Source organism: Channa argus, chromosome 3 (genome assembly GCF_033026475.1).
Source record: "Channa argus isolate prfri chromosome 3, Channa argus male v1.0, whole genome shotgun sequence".
NCBI lineage: Eukaryota > Metazoa > Chordata > Actinopteri > Anabantiformes > Channidae > Channa > Channa argus.
In genome coordinates this window covers 5,223,154-5,246,030 of record NC_090199.1, presented here as the reverse complement: position 1 = coordinate 5,246,030, position 22,877 = coordinate 5,223,154, and the positions used below count along the sequence as shown (strand labels likewise).

General features: G+C 39.3%; 1 protein-coding gene across 1 annotated transcript; it reads right to left on the bottom strand.

The window, feature by feature from the left end:
- Nucleotides 1-7,328: 7,328 nt before the first annotated feature.
- Nucleotides 7,329-22,602, bottom strand: mfng (MFNG O-fucosylpeptide 3-beta-N-acetylglucosaminyltransferase). The gene is made up of 8 exons (XM_067496780.1): nucleotides 21,907-22,602; nucleotides 18,309-18,354; nucleotides 17,044-17,146; nucleotides 15,278-15,431; nucleotides 12,618-12,703; nucleotides 10,702-10,867; nucleotides 10,513-10,598; nucleotides 7,329-7,758 (listed from the first exon to the last, which is right to left on the bottom strand). Exons 1-8 carry the CDS (start codon nucleotides 22,282-22,284, stop codon nucleotides 7,707-7,709), a joined length of 1,071 nt encoding a protein of 356 aa, XP_067352881.1. The 5' UTR covers nucleotides 22,285-22,602; the 3' UTR covers nucleotides 7,329-7,706.
- Between the last annotated feature and the right edge of the window lie 275 nt (nucleotides 22,603-22,877).

Genomic DNA, 22,877 nt, shown 5'->3' with positions numbered 1-22,877 from the left:
AACAATAGAGCAGCTCAATGGCTTTTGTGGGGTTGGATAACAATTACACTCATCAGACCAGAGCTAGTGTTTATATTTGCTAATATTTAATACCAGCAGGGTTGTTTTGTGCAATAAATTGAAAAGCGTTACCATTTCCTATTAAATCCTCAAACCACCACTGTTTTAGAAAATGAAATTGCTTATTGAAAATGTGATAGATTAAGTGCATAGTTTCTAAATGTATATATGTTTCTGATTTGTTTGTGTTGATCACTTTATAGTAACTATTTAGATTTTTTGTTTTTTTATGATAAGGTCAAATCACCTGAACCCACACATTAACATTTTGTGTTGTCCTTGACATTTTGTAGCTATGTGGGACATGGAGTCCTCTATTTTTTTTTTTTTTTTTTTGTGCCAAAAGAAGTAAAAGATTGTTAATATTCATCCTGATGTCTGACTTAAAAGCACAAATGTCAACTGCATTGTGCTTTTAGATGAAAAGTCATTATTATTTACCATCTGGGAACCATAAATATCTGTGAAAAAAATGCTGTGCCAATCCATTTAGTGGATGCGAGAGAGCCTTGACCCGGTGGTGCCATCAAAGCTCACGGCAGTCCGTCCAATTGCTGTTAAGAAGACCACCCTACTGTGGTCCGGTGGCACAGTGTAACTGTCGGAACACTCTAATGGTGCCATTAAACATTTTACCATGTGATAACATTTAGGCCATCCTTTCAAAGAGGACAGGTTTAGTTACCTCATTGAAATATTTGGTCTAAACGTGGACTTGAGAGGATGCACTCCCTGATTTGTAGCAAGCCTGTGTTTTAATCTCTTTAAAACTATGGCTTATCACTAGGTCCTTGTTGCACAGTGCATGGCTCATATGCCTTGGTGCTTATTTGCTCTTTCTATCCACAGTGCATTTGTACGTTTGCAGTTTCCGCTGCCCACTGTTCTTATATTTTATTTTAGCTGCAATATGAGATTTCTATTTCACAATCATCTATAATTCACGATGTTTGCGTGTTGTGGAAGCGTTAGCTATTAGTTAGCAGAGGGAAGAATGCAGCGTGTTTTCGGAATAAATCATTATAAATGCACTTAAACTCTGCCTGGCATCTGGACACAAGTAAACTAGGCGACTGTTTACAATTTTCAAATCTAAGAAGAGATTTGCGGGCAGGGGAGTGGATATATTTGACCCATTTGTTCCACTCTAAAGAAATAACTTTTTTTTTTAAATTCCCTCCGATGGATCCATACTGTAGATGTTTAGCTTGTAGGAGGTCATAGGTCATATCTCAGTATGGGTGTGAATAAAATATGAACACACTTGAGTTTTGCAGTATTACGTTGTGTAAAACTGTGTTGATTCTTGAAAACACTCTTGAATTTTTGTTAACAGTTCACATGCGGAATTTAATGGCAGAAAGTGGTTCAATATTTGTTGTTTGAAACTGTGGTAATTAAAATAGATTCTCTGCTGTTCTGATTACATCAACAGTAAACTTTTTTAACTTTAATTTTATTCAGATGGTTCTTTGTTTTTTATACTATGAATTTTCCAATAATTAGGTATTTTAAAAAAAATCAAATTTGCACTTTGCTTACAGTATCACCATATATTGCAACGTACCCATTCGTCATCGTTGTATCGTGATAGGATTCGTTTCATCAGATCCCTGCCAATACGGTGACTTTGACTAGTAGGATGATTTTGGTCCTCTTGGATTCCAGAAACATGTCTGGTCAGAGCGAGCTTAGTGCTTCCTACTTCAGGTCCACTTGCTTTTCCAGTTGGCGGCTTGATGCAAAGTAGAAGGCAGTTTGATGTCTTTTTGCCTAGAGGCCCCCGTCTCCTTCTTTTTGGAAACTGCCAACTTCTGGTAGAGTTGCCAGATGTTCTTTATGTTTCTGTGGAGGTCGTCCATTTAGCAGTTTCTCTGATGACCTCCTGTATCAGCCTTCTCAGAGCGCTTTAGGACATCACGTATGATCCAAATGGGATTCAAGGTGCATAATGGATTGTCCGCTTTGCCCCGCTTTGAGTTTCTTTCTAAATAAATATGCTAAATAAATATCAAACTATTTTGCTGGGGATCTAACATCATAACAGTTGGGCAAATTTGATGCGTATATTAGTGGTGACGCTATTACTTTTCCAATTGAACACTTAATCTGCAAATGTGTTGGAAAATGGGAGCAGTGCAGTAAACACATTTTCACTCCTTCTACCTTTCTACTTCTGCAAATCTGTCCTCCGTCATACAAACACACACACACAAACAGAAGAAATTCTGGCTGGCACTCCAGTCACACCTGCTATGCCTGATGTCTTTCCATTAAGTCTAGCACATGCAGGAGAGCAGAGATACCAAAGCAGAAATGTGGCAGGGATAGAAGCAGCAAGATGCGGTGTGGTGAAGCAACTGAGGCTGAAAACAAAAGATGGAAACGGATTAAACCAAGCACAGGGGACGAATTTAAGACATTCTGTTTTGAAATCTAAAGAAATAGAAGGTTTGGGGATAGAAGAAGGTAAAAAGTGAGACACAGAGACAGATGCCGAAAGCAGAAAGGCAGGTAAAGCGGACATTTATTACACTGTATTAGCAATATTGGTAATATTTGACATTCCCATCAATAACACTTCTTTAAATAGGATAGAAAGTGGATCTGATTGATTCTCTTTAACTGGAGAACAGGTGGACAGGTGGTCTTTAACCGTTCAATGGTTTAGTAAATTGTCATGCCCAAAGAAAATCCCATTTTAAATTTCTCTGCTATTAGACAAATAATAGAAACCAACCCAGTGAAGCATTCCATCATCATTTAAACCTGATCTGAAACATTCTTACCATGTTTCAAATCTAATTGATCAGTATTTCACAAAATGACCATATAAGTCATCATTTCATTATGTCAGCCCATTATTTCACGCCGTTAACCAAAATAAATATTTGTGAGCATTGGAGCCCTGAAATTAACTGAACATAAGTGAATATAGATTGATTACACTGTCAGAAACAGTTTGGAAGGTTGTGTTTTTTTTTTTTAAACCCAGTATATAACAACTTTAGCATGCTGCCTGTCATAGAGACTTCACCTGGTGCTGGACTCGGATGCATACAATATATAAAACATGATCAAAACCATGTTGACACCGGAACCATTTGTGATTGTTGCAGTTTTGGGCCTTACTGACTGCAGGGATTTGTTAGTGAGGTCCGACACTGATTGTTACGCGATAAGACCTGGCTCATCTCAGATGTGTTAGAGGAGGCTGGGGTCACAGCTCTGAGCAGGTCATTCAGGTTTTTCGTGGAGGAATTATTACATCAAACCAGTATATGTCAGAAACTCACAGTTGCTGGACAATTCAAATCAAAAATCATTGATTCAATGTTTTAATATCTCTGCAACTTACTAGAAGTGTGTTGTGCCAGATGCAGTTTTTTACATGTACAAAATCAGTTAAATTAACAGAACTCTAAGTTCATAAGGATTATTTTCTAAATTTCTAACTTCCCCTTCCCCTCCTCCATCATTCTGCTCTACCCAGGCATCCTTCTTGCCCTGCTTGACTTTGCAAGGCCTTGTCGATTTAATGTGACGGACAGTGGAGATGAGAGAGCAGCTTTAACACTCTGCCTCTAATTGACCTGGTCCTCTGCTACCACAGTTAGTTCTGTTTATGGACAGCTGAGGTCATAAATCTACTGTACAAGGGACAGAGATAAACACAGGGGATGGCTCTGCAAGAGTGTAATTTTCACAGTCACAGGGGCGACTGTTGGGCAGGAGGTAGAACGGCCGTCCACCAATCCCACAGTTGTTCGATCCCCGGCTCCTCCGGTCACATGTCGAAGTGTCCTTGAGCAAGACACTGAACCCCAACTTAGTTGCTTCCGGTGAAAGTTGGCCAGCTGCATAGCAGCTCCCCCATCGGTGTGACTGTGTGTGTGAGTGTGTGATTCCGAGTGCGAATGGGTGAATGTGAAGCAGTGTAAAGCGCTTTGAGTGCCAACACGTAGAAAAGCGCTATATAAGTGCACAACATTTACCATTTACCATTTTCAAATACTTGGACAAGACAAAGTCTCTTGTCGGTGCAAATGCGTATGCAAGATGTAAAAGCAGTGCATATAAAAGGCTCTACAAGCCATTACAGGTGCAATGTGGAAATTTGCATCCGTCCAAGATTAAAATCATAATTGTAGATGCTATAAAGGGATAAGACTCTGGAAACACTCACCTATCACTTGTCCGCGCTTTCAACCATTATCTTGCCGTCAAATTCTGCCAGCTTCCTATTTTTTCTAGCCTTGCAACTATTTTTTCAAGATTCAACAACTTTATTCGATCTCATAGGGAAATTGTGTAATTGCGACATTTTTGTCCATTTCACTGTTTTTGAATCTTGGGCTCTGATATCAAAGAAACTACGGTAAATCTACAATGAATATATTTACCAGCAAAGTTCAAGTAATAGCAAAAAAGCCTCTGTTCATTGAGACTGTAATAGCGGTGGAGAAATTATACACGATGGTGCACATATGGGATCTCTGCTTATTACTGAGAGTTGTAATTGGGTTAAGACTGAACTAATCGCATTCCAACACATACACAAATTTAATTGCAATTCACATGTATCCGCTGAAGTAATTGTAATGAGATCAATTAAAAACAGTACGTCACTTATAGTCACAGTAAGGAAGAAGAAACAAAGTGCTTCCATCCTTGTATATTGTGACTTTTCAGTACAAATCTGAAATTATTCATAAATCTACACTCTGATAAATCCACTATATGCTATCTGTTCATGACTCTTGTATAAGAAACATTTTCTTTCCCTGACCTCATCTAAGTAGCACAAGTTTCTAAACTCAAGCTTTATTAACAATGACTACATTGTTCATAAAACTGGATGCTGTGCTACAAGATCAGATACTTTGGCAGAAAAAAAATCTTCAGTCTGGGATCTTTTTTTTCAGCCTGTTTTGCATAAACATATTTGCCGTTTACATTAAATGTCAACAAGCCTCATTATGTAAATTGAAAATGTAATTCAGCTCTAATTATGTTTACTACAAAGATGTATTATCGATCACAGTTGTAAAGGAATTCGTTTTTAGGAGTTTTTTTTTTCCCAACCCCATTAAATACGTATGTAAGAAAATTGCAATAAATATAATGTGTAAGTAATCAAACTGAAAATTAAATATACTAAACTACTCAGCTGTTTAGCTCTTTTTGACAATATCAGGTTATTGTTAAAAACATGACAGTATTGGTTGTTTAATGACTCAATTCAATAGGGCACTACTATGCACTTATCAGTAGGTAGCCTACTACCTTCCAGACATAAGAAAGGAGACATCTAGTGGTTGTAGTAAGTATTGCAGAAGTAGAAGTGACTGGTGACATATTTGAAAGACACAGAGACACAAGGAAGGTCAGATTGGGCAAATTGGAAAACTGTCCTGTGGTCAGATGAATCAAAATTTGAAATTCTTTTTGGAAACCTTTTTGGATATCGTGTCCTGTGTAATAAAAAGGAGAGGGACCATCCAGTTTGTTATCAGCGGACAGTTCAAAAGCCTGCAACTCTGATGGTATGGGGGGGCCTCTGGTGTGGGCAGCTTACACATCTGGAAAGGCCCCATTAACGCTGAAAAGTACATAGAGGTTTTAGAGCAACACATGCTCCCATCCAGACAACATCTCTTTCAGGGAAGGTCTTGGATATTTCATCAAGACAATGTTAAACCACATGCTGCATCCACCACAACAGCATGGTTTCACAGGAGAAGAGTCCGGGCGCTGAACTGGCCTGGCTGCAGTCCAGACCTTTCACCAATATAAAACATTTGGTACAATATAAAATTAAAAATCTAGCAATAAAGGCCGAGGACTGTTGAGCAGCTAGAATCCTGCATAAGACAAGAATGGGACAACATTCTTCTGCTAAAACTCCAGCCACTGGTCTCCTCACAACCTAGACATTTACAGACAGTTGTTAAAAGAAGAGGGTAAACATCAACCTGTTCCAACTTTTTTGACATGTGTTGCTGCCATCAAATTCAAAATGAGCTGATATTTTACATGAAATTGTAAAATGTCTCATTTCAACATCTGATGTTATTTATGTTCTAGTGTGAATAAAATATGGTTTGATGAGATTTTCAAATCATTGCATTTTGGTTTTTTTATTTACGTTTTACACATCGTCCCAACTTTTTTTGAATTGTGATTGTACACGTTCATGGTCCAGGGTCGGCCACCCAACAACTCGAATCGCAAACTGAAACAGTTCTTGTTTGAGGCCTTGTTTGTCATCTATCCTGGAATTTTCCCAAAAAAACTACAACAACAAAAGAAGGAGCAAACCTCGATACTTCAAAGGAACTCACACTCACACCTTGCAAAGTATGAATATAAAAGCAGCTCATTCTGTAACCACCGCGGTAAATTGATTTCACATCCTGAACTTGTGTTATTTACGTCACAGGATGAGCCTCAGTATTCTCGTGGTGGACCACACAGCCATTCCTACACATTCTCAACCACTTTTCATCCACTTCACACAAGGTCAGTCCCAGAAGCTTTCAGCAGCATATCTGTATTCATCACATCTCTATTCACAGCAAACAAGCAACCTGCAGGCCACAGTGTCATCTGTCTGCTGCCACTTTACACATGGCCTCTACCTCTTACTTCCACACTAACATTTGATTGCGTGCATGTTGTGAAATGTGTATTCCCGTTCTCAAACTGATTTTTCTGGGGAGCAGGTTTCAGATTTGTCAGTTTGTTGTCGCCACTTTTTTTAATTAAAAAAATAATAAATCGGGGAGCACGGATAAGGAGAAGGTTATTTTGCTCTCAGCTACGGCCTTGAAGGAGCCGGCGCAGATATTGTAGAGAAAACTGTGTAAACAGAGAGATGGAGGGGGGAGGAGACAGATGGAAGGGTGGAGGGAGAGAGGTAGGAAGGGGGGGGGGGGGGGACAGGAGGTTCGGATGAGAGGGGGGGATGTGGGTCAGATTGGTTCAGTGTGTGCAGACTTCACAGGCACAAGGACACCATATCCTTTCTAAACACACACACACACACACACACACACACACACACACTCAATCAATAAAATAAATTCAGCAACTTCAGCCTCAGCACCACCTGAAGATAATTCAGGCCCTGCATGTGCAGTCTTTCTCTAGCTTTACTCATTAACAACAGCTTTAAACCTTTAAAAAAAAAAAGCTTTAAATTATAAAAAAATAATTTAAAAACATCCATATTTAATCAAATCAAAGTGCACAGACACGAGAGAAAATTTTGAAATAGGTACAATTTTATTTTCAAGTTTTTAACAAAAAATCAACAAGGATCTGCTTTAAGTGCATAACTCCAAACCACCCAAAATGTTTCTCCGTGTAACCTGTGAGACAGACGTGATGAGGAAAAGGTCCCCGTCGCCTCTTGCTTTGAGTGAATATGTATCCATCACCCTTAAAAGCACATAATGACCTAGTGTGAATGTCTTTATCCATCACTTCTCCTTCTCCTTTTTCTCCTTTTCCAGTTTTAGTATCTGCATCTAATCCTGTTTCCTCGTTCTCTGAATGCTAAGCAACAAACCCAGTAATTCATCCAGCAGGATTGTCAGTTTTGTTCCGTTTGTTTTAGGAAGTCGTTGTCTTCTGTGAAGAATTCATGGACACCAGCTGGTGAAAGGATACAGGAGGCAGTGCACGGTCTTAAACCTGTTGAAGGCAGAAAGGATGAATAACTCCTATTAGTCACATTAGGATACTTTATTCTCTTTATTATTATCTTTTTTAGATATTTATTTCAGCTGAACACAAGCTCGGCTGAAGAAATGAAAATATGTTTGCTTATGCCGTAGTTAAATCAGCAAAACAATGATCATTAAAGGAGGAAATAAAGGATTTCATTTTTTTCTGCCTTTTTTGACTTTTAGGTACAATTTCCAGAAAGGCCGAGAGGGGCTGTGTGAACTTTTGTGAACTATTTATGATTGTAAGGGATAAGTACAAAGGATAAACATATAAAATGTACCAAGCTGGAATATTTGACTTTTTTAAAATATATTGGCTCCTTTTAAATTTGGTGCCATCGACACATTTAGAAAACTTTGGGACAGTGGCAAATAACCACTCTCATATATTATGTCATATACACAGTGACCTAGAGGGTCTGCCAGCTTTGTGTAAAGGTCATTAATTTATCCGTGACTTTGTATTGTCCTCTATCAGCAGCCAGTACTGATACAGACGATCTGGAAAAAGACACAGAAAGCAACAGCAGCTAAAAAAAAAAAAAAAAAGTAGCATCTAATGATAATGTCATACTCTGATATTTCAGTATTTGTTTTTTAGCCAGACATCTCACAAGCTTGTTAAAAAAATGTTGTGAAAACTGTTGGGAAGCAGACCAAAGAACAAGTACTTAATATTTTCTATGAATCCTGGAACTACATTTTAACAATTTAAATAAATTATAATTTTTTTCTTTTTTTGGCTGTAGGAGAGAGACCATTTTATCTGCTTTAATTGCATACACTGTTTTGTATTTTGGCTGCATTTCTAGCTAATAGCCGCAGGCCCAGTTTTTAATTTAACATTGTTTTTAATATTGCATTTGATTATTTACCCCGTGTGCAACATTTCTAAACAATCTCTGCCTTTTTGCATAAAGCAACAATCAGACGGAACTTTTGCTCGCAGTTTCAAAGACTAAACCCCTTCACTGACTCCACAGAATGTATCTGTATCTTCTCCGTTAAGAACTGCTGCACTGTGATACCACATTGGCAAATATTGGGTGACAAACCTGTTTTCTGTCCTTTAACCACCGAAGTTTGGCACGAGAACGTTTGACCTGCTTCTTTAAGGTCGTGAAAATGCTGAACGTAACTCTGTGCGACGCCGGTGGATGGAAACAAATAGAAAGCGCTCAGTGTGGAGTGTCTGTGGCCATATGTTCCCGCAGCTGAAGATGGGAATGGCTGAGCAAGACAAGCACATCCGTTGTCTTTGCTGTATTACATCAAATCGCTTTTATCTCTGACTCAACAGAGCTTCTGAGCTACAGGGTGACAAATCTTCAACTTCGATCATGTGAAAGCGAAAGCTAAGTGCTGTGGATTTCTGGCCCGCAGTGAACATCCATCTTTTAATAAAATCAACTATTCATTATCCATTGTGAATGTAAATCAGTATTACGTAGGTATTAATAATATGCACTCCTTAGTGGTCTGAGTGTTTGTTCCAATTTAAGATTCTTAGGACAGAGACGTACACTGTAAAATGTTTATGCCTTTTGAGACAAATTTGTTTTTAATGACACTGGGCTGAATAAATAAAAATGGATTCAAAAGTAGCAGTAACAACTAATTTTATCCCGAACAAAGGTTTTTGGTCTCTGTAGATAATCAGTCAATCTCGACAACATTCTGGTCTATGTTATATGAATTGCACCGGGCAGCCATAACATTGGCTTGGATGACATGGATTCATCTAGACCTCTGAAGGTATGCTGTGCTATCTGGCACCAAGATCCTCGAAGTCCTGTAAATTGGGAGGCGGAGCCTTCATGGATCTGACTTCACCTATTCACTTCACCTGCAGTGGTTAAATGTTATGGCTGATCAGTGTAGAGTATATTCTGGGTCCTAATGAAAATTTAGGAAATGTTATTTTGATACAATTAATCCATAATTGCCTGAAATTTCTGAGTTTTGTCTCCATCAACGAAATGTCAGATTTGCACAAGACCTCTCACAATCAAATATTAAGTACAAAAAAACGGTTTGTGCTCTGAATTGGTAAAAATGTTGTATCTTCAGAATATATTTTTTTAGAATCCCTTTGTCCAGGTCGAAAAGTTATGTGAGAGGATGTTGTGATCATTGTAGCCTCTAGGTGGAGCAGTTTACAGGATCTGGCTGTGTCGTGTTCTAGCTCCATTGCAGCTGCCTTGATACAATCAGCTGCCAATGTCTCCTGTGTGTGTCTGTGTCTGTGTGTGTGTGTGTGTGTGTTCCGTCTTAACTCGCCAGGTCTATTTTTGCCGGAACAGCTCACGACTCTAAAGGGTTAGGAGGGTTGAATGTTTTCTTCCGAAAATTTGAATGTGAATTTGAACGTTGTTGATAAAACACTTGGATGTGACTGAGCTTGAATGCAGCCAGAATACAACACAGTCAAAAGCCTTCATAACAACCTAACATTCAGCATAAGACATTAGACCTTAGTCTTGTTAATAAATAGTTTAAAGTGCTCAGGTAACATTTTTATATAGAGCTTTGTAGCAAAAGCGTTCACAACCTAAATTCGAAAACTGATGTGACAGGAAATTCACAGTTCACGGTCGTAAAGCTGCTGACGGAAGGTTGAACAGTTATCAAAGACACCGCGCACACTGATGTGGGCAAAGGTAGTGTATGTTGCTGATGTCTGGTGATTTAGGAAGATTTAATGAAGTGAGAGACAGACCTGGAGGGGTCGTCCTCCTTAGAGAAGCTTCCCTTCACATCAATGCTGTTCATCTTGTTCTCAAAAATCCCATAGCTCAGTGTCACCTGCAGAGGAGAACACACACACACATACCCACACATGAGTAAGAACGAATGCATCTGCTTGGATTTCTCTGTGCACAGTTTGTGTCACTGCTCACGTTCCTACCTGGTGTGCTATGCTTCTTTGGCTGACGAGCAGCAGGTTTTCCAGGTGGGAGTGGAATAAAGGACAGTGAACCATTGAGACACCCAATCTCTTTTCAACAATAAAGCCCACCGTACAGTCGTCAGGGAGACGGATGGTGGCGGACATCTGTTCAAACCGTGAGCCACTGAAATACACACAAACAGAAACCCACGTTTGACAAAATACAGCCTGCTGTATGCACAGATCAGGTTCTGTTCTTTGCTAGTTATGAGGGGAGAAATGTTGAAGACGTAAAACAAGAAGCTTCCTAACTTTTAATCTAAAAGGATAATGTTCGTGATTTAACATGTTTTGGTCAGTAACTACTTACTGCCTGCATTTTACTGCTGACCTTTTCCAAAGAACACCATAAATTTTTAGATTGATTCCCTACCTTCTGGCCCCAGGCAGCCATTAGTCTCAGTTCTTTGAGAGCAGTATAAATATAAACAGAGACCTGAACCTTACATTAGATTGGTGATTTGTCGCTGTAAACGTTTTAGCCAGCTTTATCTTTTTCTTCAGTGTTATGCTGGCGAGACCGAGGATGTTTTGAAAGCAGTACTTTGTTGGTGCGTTAAAGTGTTTGCCATATAATTAGACAACCGGCCTAGATGCCGAATAGCAAAACTCTTCCATGCAAGATGTGAAATTCACCGAACGTCTATTTTCTTATTGTGTTTTTATTCTATGCTTGTTTATTTCAGCCAACAGCACTGAATAATGGAAAACTTTTTTTGGCCTAACATCTCAAATCATCCACATGAGTGTTCGCTCTTATGCAGATGATACTCAAATGTACTTTTGACGTGCCCCCGACAAATGAGATTTCCTCCCCAAAAATAGATGGCTCCTAATGTTTTACTATTAAACTCACAAATCTTTTTCATCAGTGTGGATGTTGTTAACCCCCCAAAATTAGGAGCATCCTGTCTCGAAGAGATGCCGAACAACTAGTCTGTGCATTTGTTACTTCTAGGTTGGACTGCTGTGTAGTCATGCTGCTAAAGGCTTAGACTGCCGGGGGACCTACCCTCCAATGGACGGAGCTACTTTCCTCATCACCACTGTATGTTTTCTCCCGTAGTTGTCTTTCTCCTTCTCTGTCTCCCTCTCTCTGTCCCTTTCTGCAGGTGTCCCCAGGCTTTGAAGCTGTGTGTTTTCCAGTGTGCAGCTACTGGTCCTACCAACCTGCCCGATGTTTTGTTGTTGTTTTTTGTCGCTCTTTTCTTTTTTTCTCTCCAAATTCCACTCACCCCAACCTGTCAAGGCAGATGGCCGCCCACCCTGAGCCTGGTTCTGCTGGAGGTTCCTTCCGTTAAAGGGAGTTTTTTCCTCTCCACTGTTGCCTAGGGCTTGTTCAAGGGGGAATTGTTGGGTTCTGTCTATACATCTTTATAGTCTTGACATTATTCTGTAAAGTGCCTTGAGATGACTTTGTTGTGAATTTGCGCTATATAAATAATGTTGAACTAATTTCATTTTAATTAAAGTCCTGCTTCTATTAACTTCAAAGAATCTCAAAGATCCATACTTTCCTGGCCACAATAAAATGGGAAGATGTCTGTAGCACAAAAAAAAAAACTCTCTTAAACCCACAACACAACTATTGTATCTTTAACCTGATTGCACTAATGTTACTAGCCAGGGTTAAACTGACTCAGAGCTACTCAGAGCTACCACTTCAACTTGATCCATGCACTTGACATCAAAACATCTACGCTTAATTAATTTAGAAACATACAACAATATTTAGCAAAACTGCAAATTGACGCAAACTTGAAATAAATGGGCTTATATTAATATTGATATATCATTAAGAAGTACTATAAGAACTATCTATTTGCACTTATTTACAGATGAGGACACACGCCCTTAGGCAGTAATCTAAATACCTGGCCCAGGGAGCCATCTTCTCCGCCAACCGTCGACTTAAACAGAATCCTGCGCCCCCTGTAGCAAACCAGAACCGCACTTCCCTCTAAGGGACAGCAGAAAACACATATTAACACAAGCTTACAGTACAACTCTAACAGTCAAACATCAGTGAAACACCAACTGGCATGAAGCTTTAACCCCGTTTTAACAATTAACTTGCTCTAAATTACATCTCTTTATCAGCTAATGCTTCCATTGCTAAAGGAGATATAGGTGGGGAAATGGATATGTCTGCTGTTTGTATTTTAGTCAGTTGCAGTACAAAATAAACAGTTAAACTTTGCTTTGGTCTATTTATCTTGTCTGAACTTCTGTTTAAATTCTTTTTCTCAGTCCTCTTCCACATTTTCTTCAGTTTTCTGCTACTTTCCAATTATTTTTGTTTACATCTGCTCCATCCATTATTTCTATATTATCTAACTTGTTATTTTTCTTTCATTTCCATCTATTTTCTTTCCTGTCAATTTGTTTCCCTTTTCTTTAACCTTCTTCCTAATTTGCTTCATTGTTGTCTTAAATGCAAATTCATTTCCTTTAATTTCTTTCGTGACATTTCTCCATTTATGCCAGTCTTTCTATTGGCTATGTCTCGTTGAATTCTCTTTTTTGGTTGTTTTTTTCTGTAAAAAAATCCTTTCGTACCCTTTGATTTTATTTTCTCCTGCCCTCCTGTTCTGAGCTTCACAATAGTGACAGGAAATCGAAAAAGATAGGCAGTGAGATGTAGGAAAACGAAAGTGGGAGACGGAGAGGAGCCTGACATTTGTTTTTGTTTTCCCCATTACCCAGCCAACCTCAGCATAGGATGGAAATGATGAGAAAATTGAGAGAAGTTTTAGAGAGGGAACAGTCAGAAAATGGAAGAGGAAGAAAACAAGAAAGGAAGTGTTAGCTGAAGATCTATTTTCCTGTGTAAATACGTGCAATCAGAGCAGAGAATGTAACACTGAGATGATGGAGAGAGTCATTCAGGAGATGAGCAAGACAGATTGAAAAGTGCAGCAAGAATGAAGGGAGAGAGAGGGAGGACGATGTGCTACAGAGAGCTTGTTTGAATCGGGATTCACTGTAACTCAACAGAAGATTAACCCCATTGTAAAGAATGTAAATTCAATCACACACACACCCACACACACACATGAATAAGCTGCATATGCTTTCTGAAAAATGACTGTCAAGCTCCTGCAGTTGAAAAAGCACCATCCACCTCTTGCAAATGTCTGTCTCTAAGTTAGGGTTCGGCTTTTAAGTAGTTACAGTTAAGGTAAGGGTCCGTCCTCAAAGACAAACATGCGGTGTGTTCTACCACCTGTCAATATCCCACTAACATTTATTGATTGACTTGGTTCGGAAAATAAGAATTTTTGTAGTTTTAACCATCATTCAAATCATTCATTATAACAACTGGTTTAACATTGGATAAACATTTTGGTTATGGTTGTAACCGTGGTGAACTGGGTGATGCAATTAAGAAATCCACCTATCTTAACATTTATATGAAATTTCATTCAAAGCAGGTGGATTCAAACACTACAGAGGAAATCCCACACTGGCTCATGGGACTTCTGAGGTGGCCAGATTTCTCCACCAGAGACATTAAAATCAGATAAACCACAGAAGTATACAGATGGGAAAAATTGGGTTTGTTTTTTTTCATTCATTTTGATTCAGTTTTTGGTCTTGTTTGACACACTGGTTTCACAGAAAAAACATACCTTCAGACATTGAAGGGACACGGAACATTACTATAATGTAGATACAATTTTGAGTTTTTTTTCCCAAGCAATACATTTGTACACAGCAGGACTTTTATATATTGTAAAAATAGCATTTTTACACTAACATTTCTACTTTTACTTAGCTAAAGGTTCTAGCGATGGAAGCTTTCTTTAAAATTAGTAAGTAAATGACAACAGGTCTATGTGGTGGGATGGAAGAAAGAAGTAATCAGTGAAGGGAGTGAAGAAGGAAACAATTCCAAGATGGATGAAGAGATAAATAATGTTGGAAAGCAACACAGCTAGAAAAATAAATCTGTGGAGCCATGTCGAAGACAGTAATGTATGTCACAGGGGTCACACCTCCCCTAAAGAATTATGGGTCCACATAAATTAAATTCAGTCATGGTTTCAGGGGAGGTATAGTGTGCTCTGATGTAAAGGCTTTATTTCAACCCTGCAGAGGAATAAAACATTTCTGGAGAATGAAGAAGAATGAAAACGTTCGAGCTGTTAAATATTATCCCAGAGTATCATTCGGGAGCTGAATTAAAACAAACTGCTTGTCTTTTATTGGGTAAAACATGTTTGACTTTACGATACACAGTACTACATTGTCTGCATATGACTTTAGTCCCTTTTTTTTCTTATTTCCCAAATGGAATAAATGTATTTATTTTGTACCTAAAGAGACTTTTTTATTCCATATGGGATCACACTTAAAACATCCATTAAGAAGTGTTTTATAGTTTATAACTTTATCTGATGATCTGCTAATGCCAACCGTTACCTCGGTATTAAGGATGTCATGTACTTCAATGTGAAAACGGGATGAATTGTCCCACAAGCCTAAAAGCTCACGTGTTGTGTTTACTCAAATAGATGCTATCGTATGGTACCGTTTTGTTGCCCTCCAGCAGCTCGTGAGCAGTGATGGGCTTGTCCAGGCTCGGTTTGCCAACGTAGATGTCACCTTCCTGGGGGAAGGTTGAGAGCAGGGAGAGGAGGGCCTCCGGGTTCACATAGTTATCATCATCCACATGGCAAAACCACCTAAGCAGCAACACATGACAGATTCACGTAAATGTAATATAATTCTTTGTTGAAATGTGTGTATTTGTTTTATGATCTATGTCGGTTTCTCCTCTGCTTCAGCACCAGCACAATTCAGAGAGAGGTCAGACGAAAGGTGTAAAAACTCATTTTCCTTCTTGTTGGTTTCATTCTTACACAGAATCCAACAGCAGTTCCCAGAGAGACTTGAAAATGACCCAAGTTAGATGATGCATTGCAATAATGATTAGTAATTGATAGTAGTAATGAAATTACTACTAATTACCATTAATTACCATTACTAATGTAATTAGTAATGAATAGTGATTTCGTTACACTAAATCACTGTAACCCCGCAGGAAAACAGGAAATTGCTCAGATCCATCAAAAATGTGTTGCCTCCTATCTGTGATCGAATATTTTAAACTTTAAAACTCTGTTCAGGTGTTAGCAAACTTTATACTTTATGAACCTTCTTTCAGGTGCTGCTGAGATATTTTACTAATGACAAAGGGACAGACATGAGATCACTGAACTTGACCTTTGCCCTGTAGCCAAAATCTAGTTCAAAATCCAGTTTCTTGCCCAAGGACACTTTGGCACATAGACAGGAGGAGCTGGGAATCCAACTCCAGGATTGGTGGACAACCTCACTATCTCCTGGGCAGCAGCTGCTCATACATCTAATCAGTTCACCCTTAAGCCCAAGAGGCCAATTGGTGCCAGAAATTCCCTCAAGACGTGTCTGAGGTTTTTTGCGTTAAAGAGAATGGACGGACAGCCTGAAAACATAGAGCCTCCCTCCACGGCTTTTTGCTGAAGGGGAGGCATAAACAATGTCCTGCTGCTGAAAAAGCTGAAGTGTGTTCAGTCTCGGGGAAACACAGCTGTGATTATTGCATGAAATTCACTTTATCACTGTATGAATTCTCAAGCTGTTCGATGTCCACGGCCACCTTAATGACTGGACACGATGGCCAAGCTTCTTTCCAAACCAAACAGACTCTCACTACGACGTCATGAGTCCAAATGACAAAGCTCCTGGTACCAAACAGAAGGGCCTACTTGTTTCCTCTGCCATCCTAATGGCTGCCCAACAACAAAAGGCTTCTTTCCAAAGCAACCAGCCTCACTCGCCCTCCTTCACTCCAAATAATAAAGTGGGGCTTGGAACTGAAATGAAAAGCTTTTTTAGTCCCTCTCCTAATAGCAAGACAGCAGCCTCGGCATTAGCTACACACCAAACACAAGCTGTTGGGCTTCGTCGTGTTGTCCACACAAACAAATGCAGGACTGAATATCAACAACAAGTTGTCCTGTCTGTTTTACGACAGCCTCAACCAGCAATTTGAGGGTAAGTCCAAGTCAAACTAATCCAAATCAATGTACGTCTCCTCAAACTATAACTCCTCTACTCACATGTTTTTCAAAATAGATTTCTAACAAAATAAGCTGTAGTAGTGGTAATTATTGCAGTGTATTGTTCCCGATGATGATTTACTTCTTTAATTTCTCCATTTACTTTCTGCCTGTGGTAAACATAAAGGCTTGCAATCCTAATTCAATCCTAATCCCTTTACGTTCAGTTGGGACCTGCGTGAATCCCTCTCACCTCTTGTCCGAGGCCATGAAGCCGTCGTACTCTGCAGACATCTTGCAGGACAGAGCCTGCTGACTGTGGTCCGGCAGGCATCCTGTTACCACCACATTATAACCTAGAGACATACAAAGACAGGAAAAGGGAAAAGAACAGATGTAATTTATAGCAAGAACGCATTATATAAATATGAGCATCTGATAAAACTCTGCATGCTAAAGCTGTGTACTGTTCATGGAGCTCCAGCACGAGAGACTCCTCAAATTAAAAAACAAGAGCAAACGGTGTATGAAATTGACCAAAGGGGGTTTTATTCCGCTATAACATAAACCACAAACATTATTGCGTGAACTACTTTGGCACTAACGTCAACTTGAGGGGACAGAGTCTGGCCTAATTATCGCTGAGTGACAGCAGCATCTCTTCCTCACGAACGCCCACTTTCCCACAACATAAACACGAGTCACGGCAACGCTGGAAGAGGTTTGATGACATGATATGGGGATTTTTCTTGTTTACGTTTTCTTCATGTGATCCTCATCCGCACAGCCTTTTGTTTTGTAACATCACAAGAGAGTCACAGGTCAGACATTTTCAGCTTGTGTTTTTTTATTGGGGATTTTAATTTCACTTTCATTTTTTTTTAATTCCACCTTTTGGGTGGATCGTTTCTGCATATTTTGCAGCTTTTGTTGTCGCCTGACTGACATGGGGACATAAGCCAGCAGTCAAAAATGATTATGGTAGAATTAAATATTTTAATTTTAATTACTGCACAGCTGGTTCTATCATAAAGAACATCGCTGCATGTCATATACAATATCAAATAGATGGTGAGGATGCTGTCGGAACAGCTGGAAACACTGAAACGTCAGCTGGACACATTATTTTCAACCGATTCACACATTTGGCATTAACTTAATTAACTGATAACTAATAAAGCAGGTAACGCTTCTGGAATCTGGGAACAGCAGTTGCCATTTCACCTGTAAACCTTGCTGTTAGCTAGAAAGGAAAACTTGCTCTTTTTTTCTTTTATTTTTGTTGTTGTTGTTGTTGTTGTGGTTTTTGTTCAAAAAGTTGTGGGTCGGTCAAGTTCTTCCCTTTACAGTGAACCTGTTTGTGTTCAGGCTCTGGCACCATCACGTCGCTACAGCGAAGCATCTTCTTCAATCTGTTACACTTCACTTGCATCCATATACGTTCGTGCAGTATATAGCTCCTAATTAAAGTCAAAACGTAAGAGCTGTGCGTAAATTAGATCCAGAGTCGCTGCTTACCTTTTGAACTTAAGTCCGTATCTTCCGTGTCTGTAAAAATGAACGTCTAGACAAAAAAGAGAAACACAGATTTAAACAACAGCTCTGATCATGTCCTTCATCTGCACAACAAAACAGCTGTAAAACACCTTCATTAGAGGGTGAACACCCAGACACACACACACACACACACACACACACACACACACACAGGGGGTCAATATAATTTTGAATGAAACAAAATTGACAAGGTTTGAGATGAACACACACACTAACACTCATTTATGGCCAAAGTGGACAGAGAAGCACTACATGGCCGAGACAATTTTTTTTTTCACATATATATAAGAGTCAAATAAGTCTGGAATCGCAGAAAACCACTTGCATGATCACCTTGGTGATTCATTCCTGACCAGACATACAGATAGATAGACTGTACAACACTGACCTCTGGTGGTGAAACATTGTAAAATCAACCATTGGAAGAATTTGGATATGCATTTATCTGGTTTAATTTTTGAACTAGATAAAAAGTTGTAACTTAATAAAATAAATAAATACATGTAAAAATGTGCCAAAAAACCAATAAGAAGTCAAAGGTCTCGTGACTTCCTGATTTTGCTGCTTTTGCTGCATCATTGAAGAAAAGAGCTGATAGTGAGGATAAACGTCATCGATCACATCCTTTTAATCAGAATTATTATGTGCATACCCATCAATAATAAATGGCATAATTACAGAGAAAACATATATTTTGTGGAAAAGCATTATTAGATTATTAGTCATTGCAACGACTATGAGACAGATGTGACTCAACCCAGGAAGAGAGAGAGTGTGTGTGTGTGTGTGTGTGTGTGTGTGTGTGTGTGTGTGTGTGTGTGTGTGTGTGTGTGTGTGTGTGTGTGTGTCTCACATAGTGGGGCCCAAAATTTGGGGACAGGCATGTTCTCATGGGCATCAACAAGAGTGAGGAAATGGCTTCAGGTTAAGGTTAAGAGAAAGACTCCGCAAATCAATATAAGACAATGGAAAGTCGCCACAGGGAAATAAAAGCAAGTGTGTAGGGAATGTAGTATAAATACAGCTGTATGTGGACGGTCCAGTTACTGATACACCATGAAGACAAAAGTATATTAAAAAGGACATCTCATATTTTTGTCTTAGATAAAAACGCTCTCAATGCGTTTGTCTTGCAGCCAAAAAAACTCCATCATTTTAACAGCATCGTCTCTCATTCACTCATTTTCCCTAAGGCCCTGTTTTTGAACCTTTGTCCATCCATTCCTGTCATCCATCCATCACTGACACAGGAGGAAGAGTGATGAGGTACCTGGATCAATTCTAATCACCACAATCGCCGGGATAACCACCATGCATCAGTAAAACCCCTTGAGACAGTCGTCACAGTTAATGTCCTCCTCCTCCTCGTCTTCTGGTCTTAAGTCAACCTCAAACTACCCACTTTGAAATCAGTCAGTGTGATGTCATACTACCTAAAGTAAAGTCTGTCCTCAGTGTACACAGAGCACACATGGACCTGGGATTTGACAATGCACAAAAATGTACTACTAATAATTTGGGTGATCATCTGACTTTTCCTCCTGCATCAGCAGCAGTGTGAAATTTCAGTTTGTCCAATATTTTGGTTTGTGACAAAATACCTGAAAATCGAGTCCAATTACCGTTAGCCACAAGTCTGCTTTCTAACATGCTAACTGGTTCAAAATATGTGTGTGTGTGTGTGTGTGTGTGTGTGTGTGTGTGTGTGCGTGTTGGTGCGATGAGGTTCTGTTCTGCGGTCTGTCTCTTCTCCACTTCCTGTTCTATGACCAGCTTCCGTTTCAGTATTGTTAAGCAAGTCGCTACACACTGGCTGCTTCCCTTTGGCCCAGACAACCTGCCTGCGCAGCTTCCTGTGTGTATGTGTGTGTCTGTGCATGTGTGTTCGTATGTGTATCTGTGTATAGTTTCTTGTGTTTATATATATATATATATATATATATATATATATATATATATATATATATATATATATATATATATATATATATATATATATTAAATACAAAAGTGGGTCTTTATTTATTAAACAGTGTTTGGTTTCGCTTTTGTAACAAAAAAAGAGGCATTATTATAAAAGTGAAAGAGGAAGATACTGATGTGTCTTCCTCTTTCACTCTTAAAATTATGTCTCTTAACAAAGTCAGCACTACTTTCAAATGTAAAACAAGTCTCAAGTGTGTGACACACACAACACGAGGCTAGAAGATAACACTTCCTCCTACTCTTCACTGCTCACATTTCACCTGTCTCACAAAAGGAAACTGGGTTTTTAGAGCCAGTACACTGAGCAAAGTAGCCAATTGGCAGCTGATCTACATGTTTCCTAGTGAATTTCCACTGTTGGTTAATGACTAAGGCCTGTGCTGTGTTTGTATATCAATACTGTCAATGGTGATCGGGGATAATCACAGAAACTCTGAATTCTTGACATGTGTTACTCCTTAACGTTAATTCTACAGTAGCCAGGATGTTTGAATCAAGGGATGCTGTACTGATATCAGTGAATTTTGCAAGCAACTCCACAGCAATCCATCATAGGCACAAACGATTGAACATTTCGAGAAACACACTAACTGAATATGAAGTAAGTGGTCAGATTAGTTTAGGGAAACGGCCAATCTGGCTTTATCAGATGCTAAACAGTGCCTGCAGGAAGCTGTGGACTTAAGGCCTAAAATGCTGGATTTCGCAACACTTTTTCTACAAAATATTGTGATGCATGTTGCGATAGTTTAAATTGCAAGTTCCGAAATTGCGACTTCCTGGACGCACCGGTTAAGGGACAACTTGAATCAGTCTAAAGTCATAGTATCGTCCATAATCACCATACAGATGCTGAAACAAACAGTCGCTCGCTCACCAGGTTGAACAATATTTAGAATGATCACAAAGGCTGATGTGATTTTAATCGTTTTCGGACAACAACGGAGGTCTATGGCACAGACGAACGAGCTAATCCAGGCTGCAGGTTGACGACCCAACCAAACATGAGTGGAAAAGACTCAACGTATAAGCTTTAAAAACTCCTTTTCCTTAGCGAGTCCAGCACAAATCCTCCTCTAATAACCAATGTACTAATTTTGATCTGGTGTTTCTGAACGAATTAAGTTAACATGTGCTAGGATGTTTATTAATGCGATGACTTTCTATAAAGAGCACAGTGAGTCATCTGTTTGTAGTCTTTAAATCTAACCTAAAGGTAACATTACTGGGTTTGAAAGAAACTAAAATGTTGGATGTTGAAGTCACACAAATATTAGTGGTGTCAGTGAAAATTTATGTCAGTCTGACATCATGGATTCTGGAGTTTTTACACTGCTTTCATGATTTTGTTTAATAAATGTATGAAATACTGCGTGATTTACCTTCTAACAACTAAAAACCTTGTAGAGGACACCTGACTAACTTTAAGTCTGTTTCTGGGACTGCCTTCATTGAATCCCTGCTTTTTTACTTTTTTACTATGATAAGCTTCCGTGCGGCAGGTGGCTTTGCAGAAAAGCAGGAACAGATTAAAGAATTCTCACAGCAGCGCACAGGCACAACAGACACTCACATGCGCCTTGGTTCTCGAGACCCACGTCTCCAAAAGGAGCGCAAGGCGCGTCCTGTGGAACCGCCCGGTGGTCTTCACAGCGATGAAGATGTCCTCCTGCGTCAGTTTTGGCTGCGTGACGCGTGCACCCTCAGAGGTCGAGTGTCCAGATTGTCTGTTGTCATCGATGCTGCTGCTGCTGCTGGTGGCCGGGTTCTGTGCGTCTTTGGCCGAAGAGGGATCCTGTTGGAAGGCGCGTTGTGCCGCACCGGGTGACGGATGGTTGACCGCGCTGAGTTTGGGAAGGCTGCTGGTGCGTAATTGAAAATCCACATAGAGAATGATGAAGAAAGCAAAAATTAAGATAGGCAGCCTCCGACAGACCCATCTTTTACGCATGGTAGACGAAAAAAGTTAGTTTCTCGAAAGCTTTAAAATCACGTTCGGCCTAATTTCGTTTCCCCATCACCTCATCGCCTTCCGTCTTTACAGGCGAGTACCGTTATCATCTGTCTTCCTCAGAAATTAATAGAATAATCCGATGTATTAACTGCAGATCCCTATTCTGACATGTTTAATCCCACACACGATCAACTTCAAAGCTTGTGAGAACACGGCAAAAGTGATTGTCCTTCATTTCGCCCGTAAAAGCCACTGCCTGTGTTTGACTTGGCCGCGGCCGTTGCTCTGCCTTCGCTGTCAGCACAGCGCAAAGTTAGACTCAATCAAGTAATCGCACTTCCTGACGGGAAAACTTTCAAAGTACAACCACATGAGTTACAACATACTTCCGGCTAATATATATATATATATATATATATATATATATATATATATATATATATATATATATATATATATATATATATTGGAGCAGGGGCAGATGTTTTGTCACCTTTATATATATATATATATATATATATATATATATATATATATATATATATATATATATATTGGAGCAGGGGCAGATGTTTTGTCACCTTGGCTCA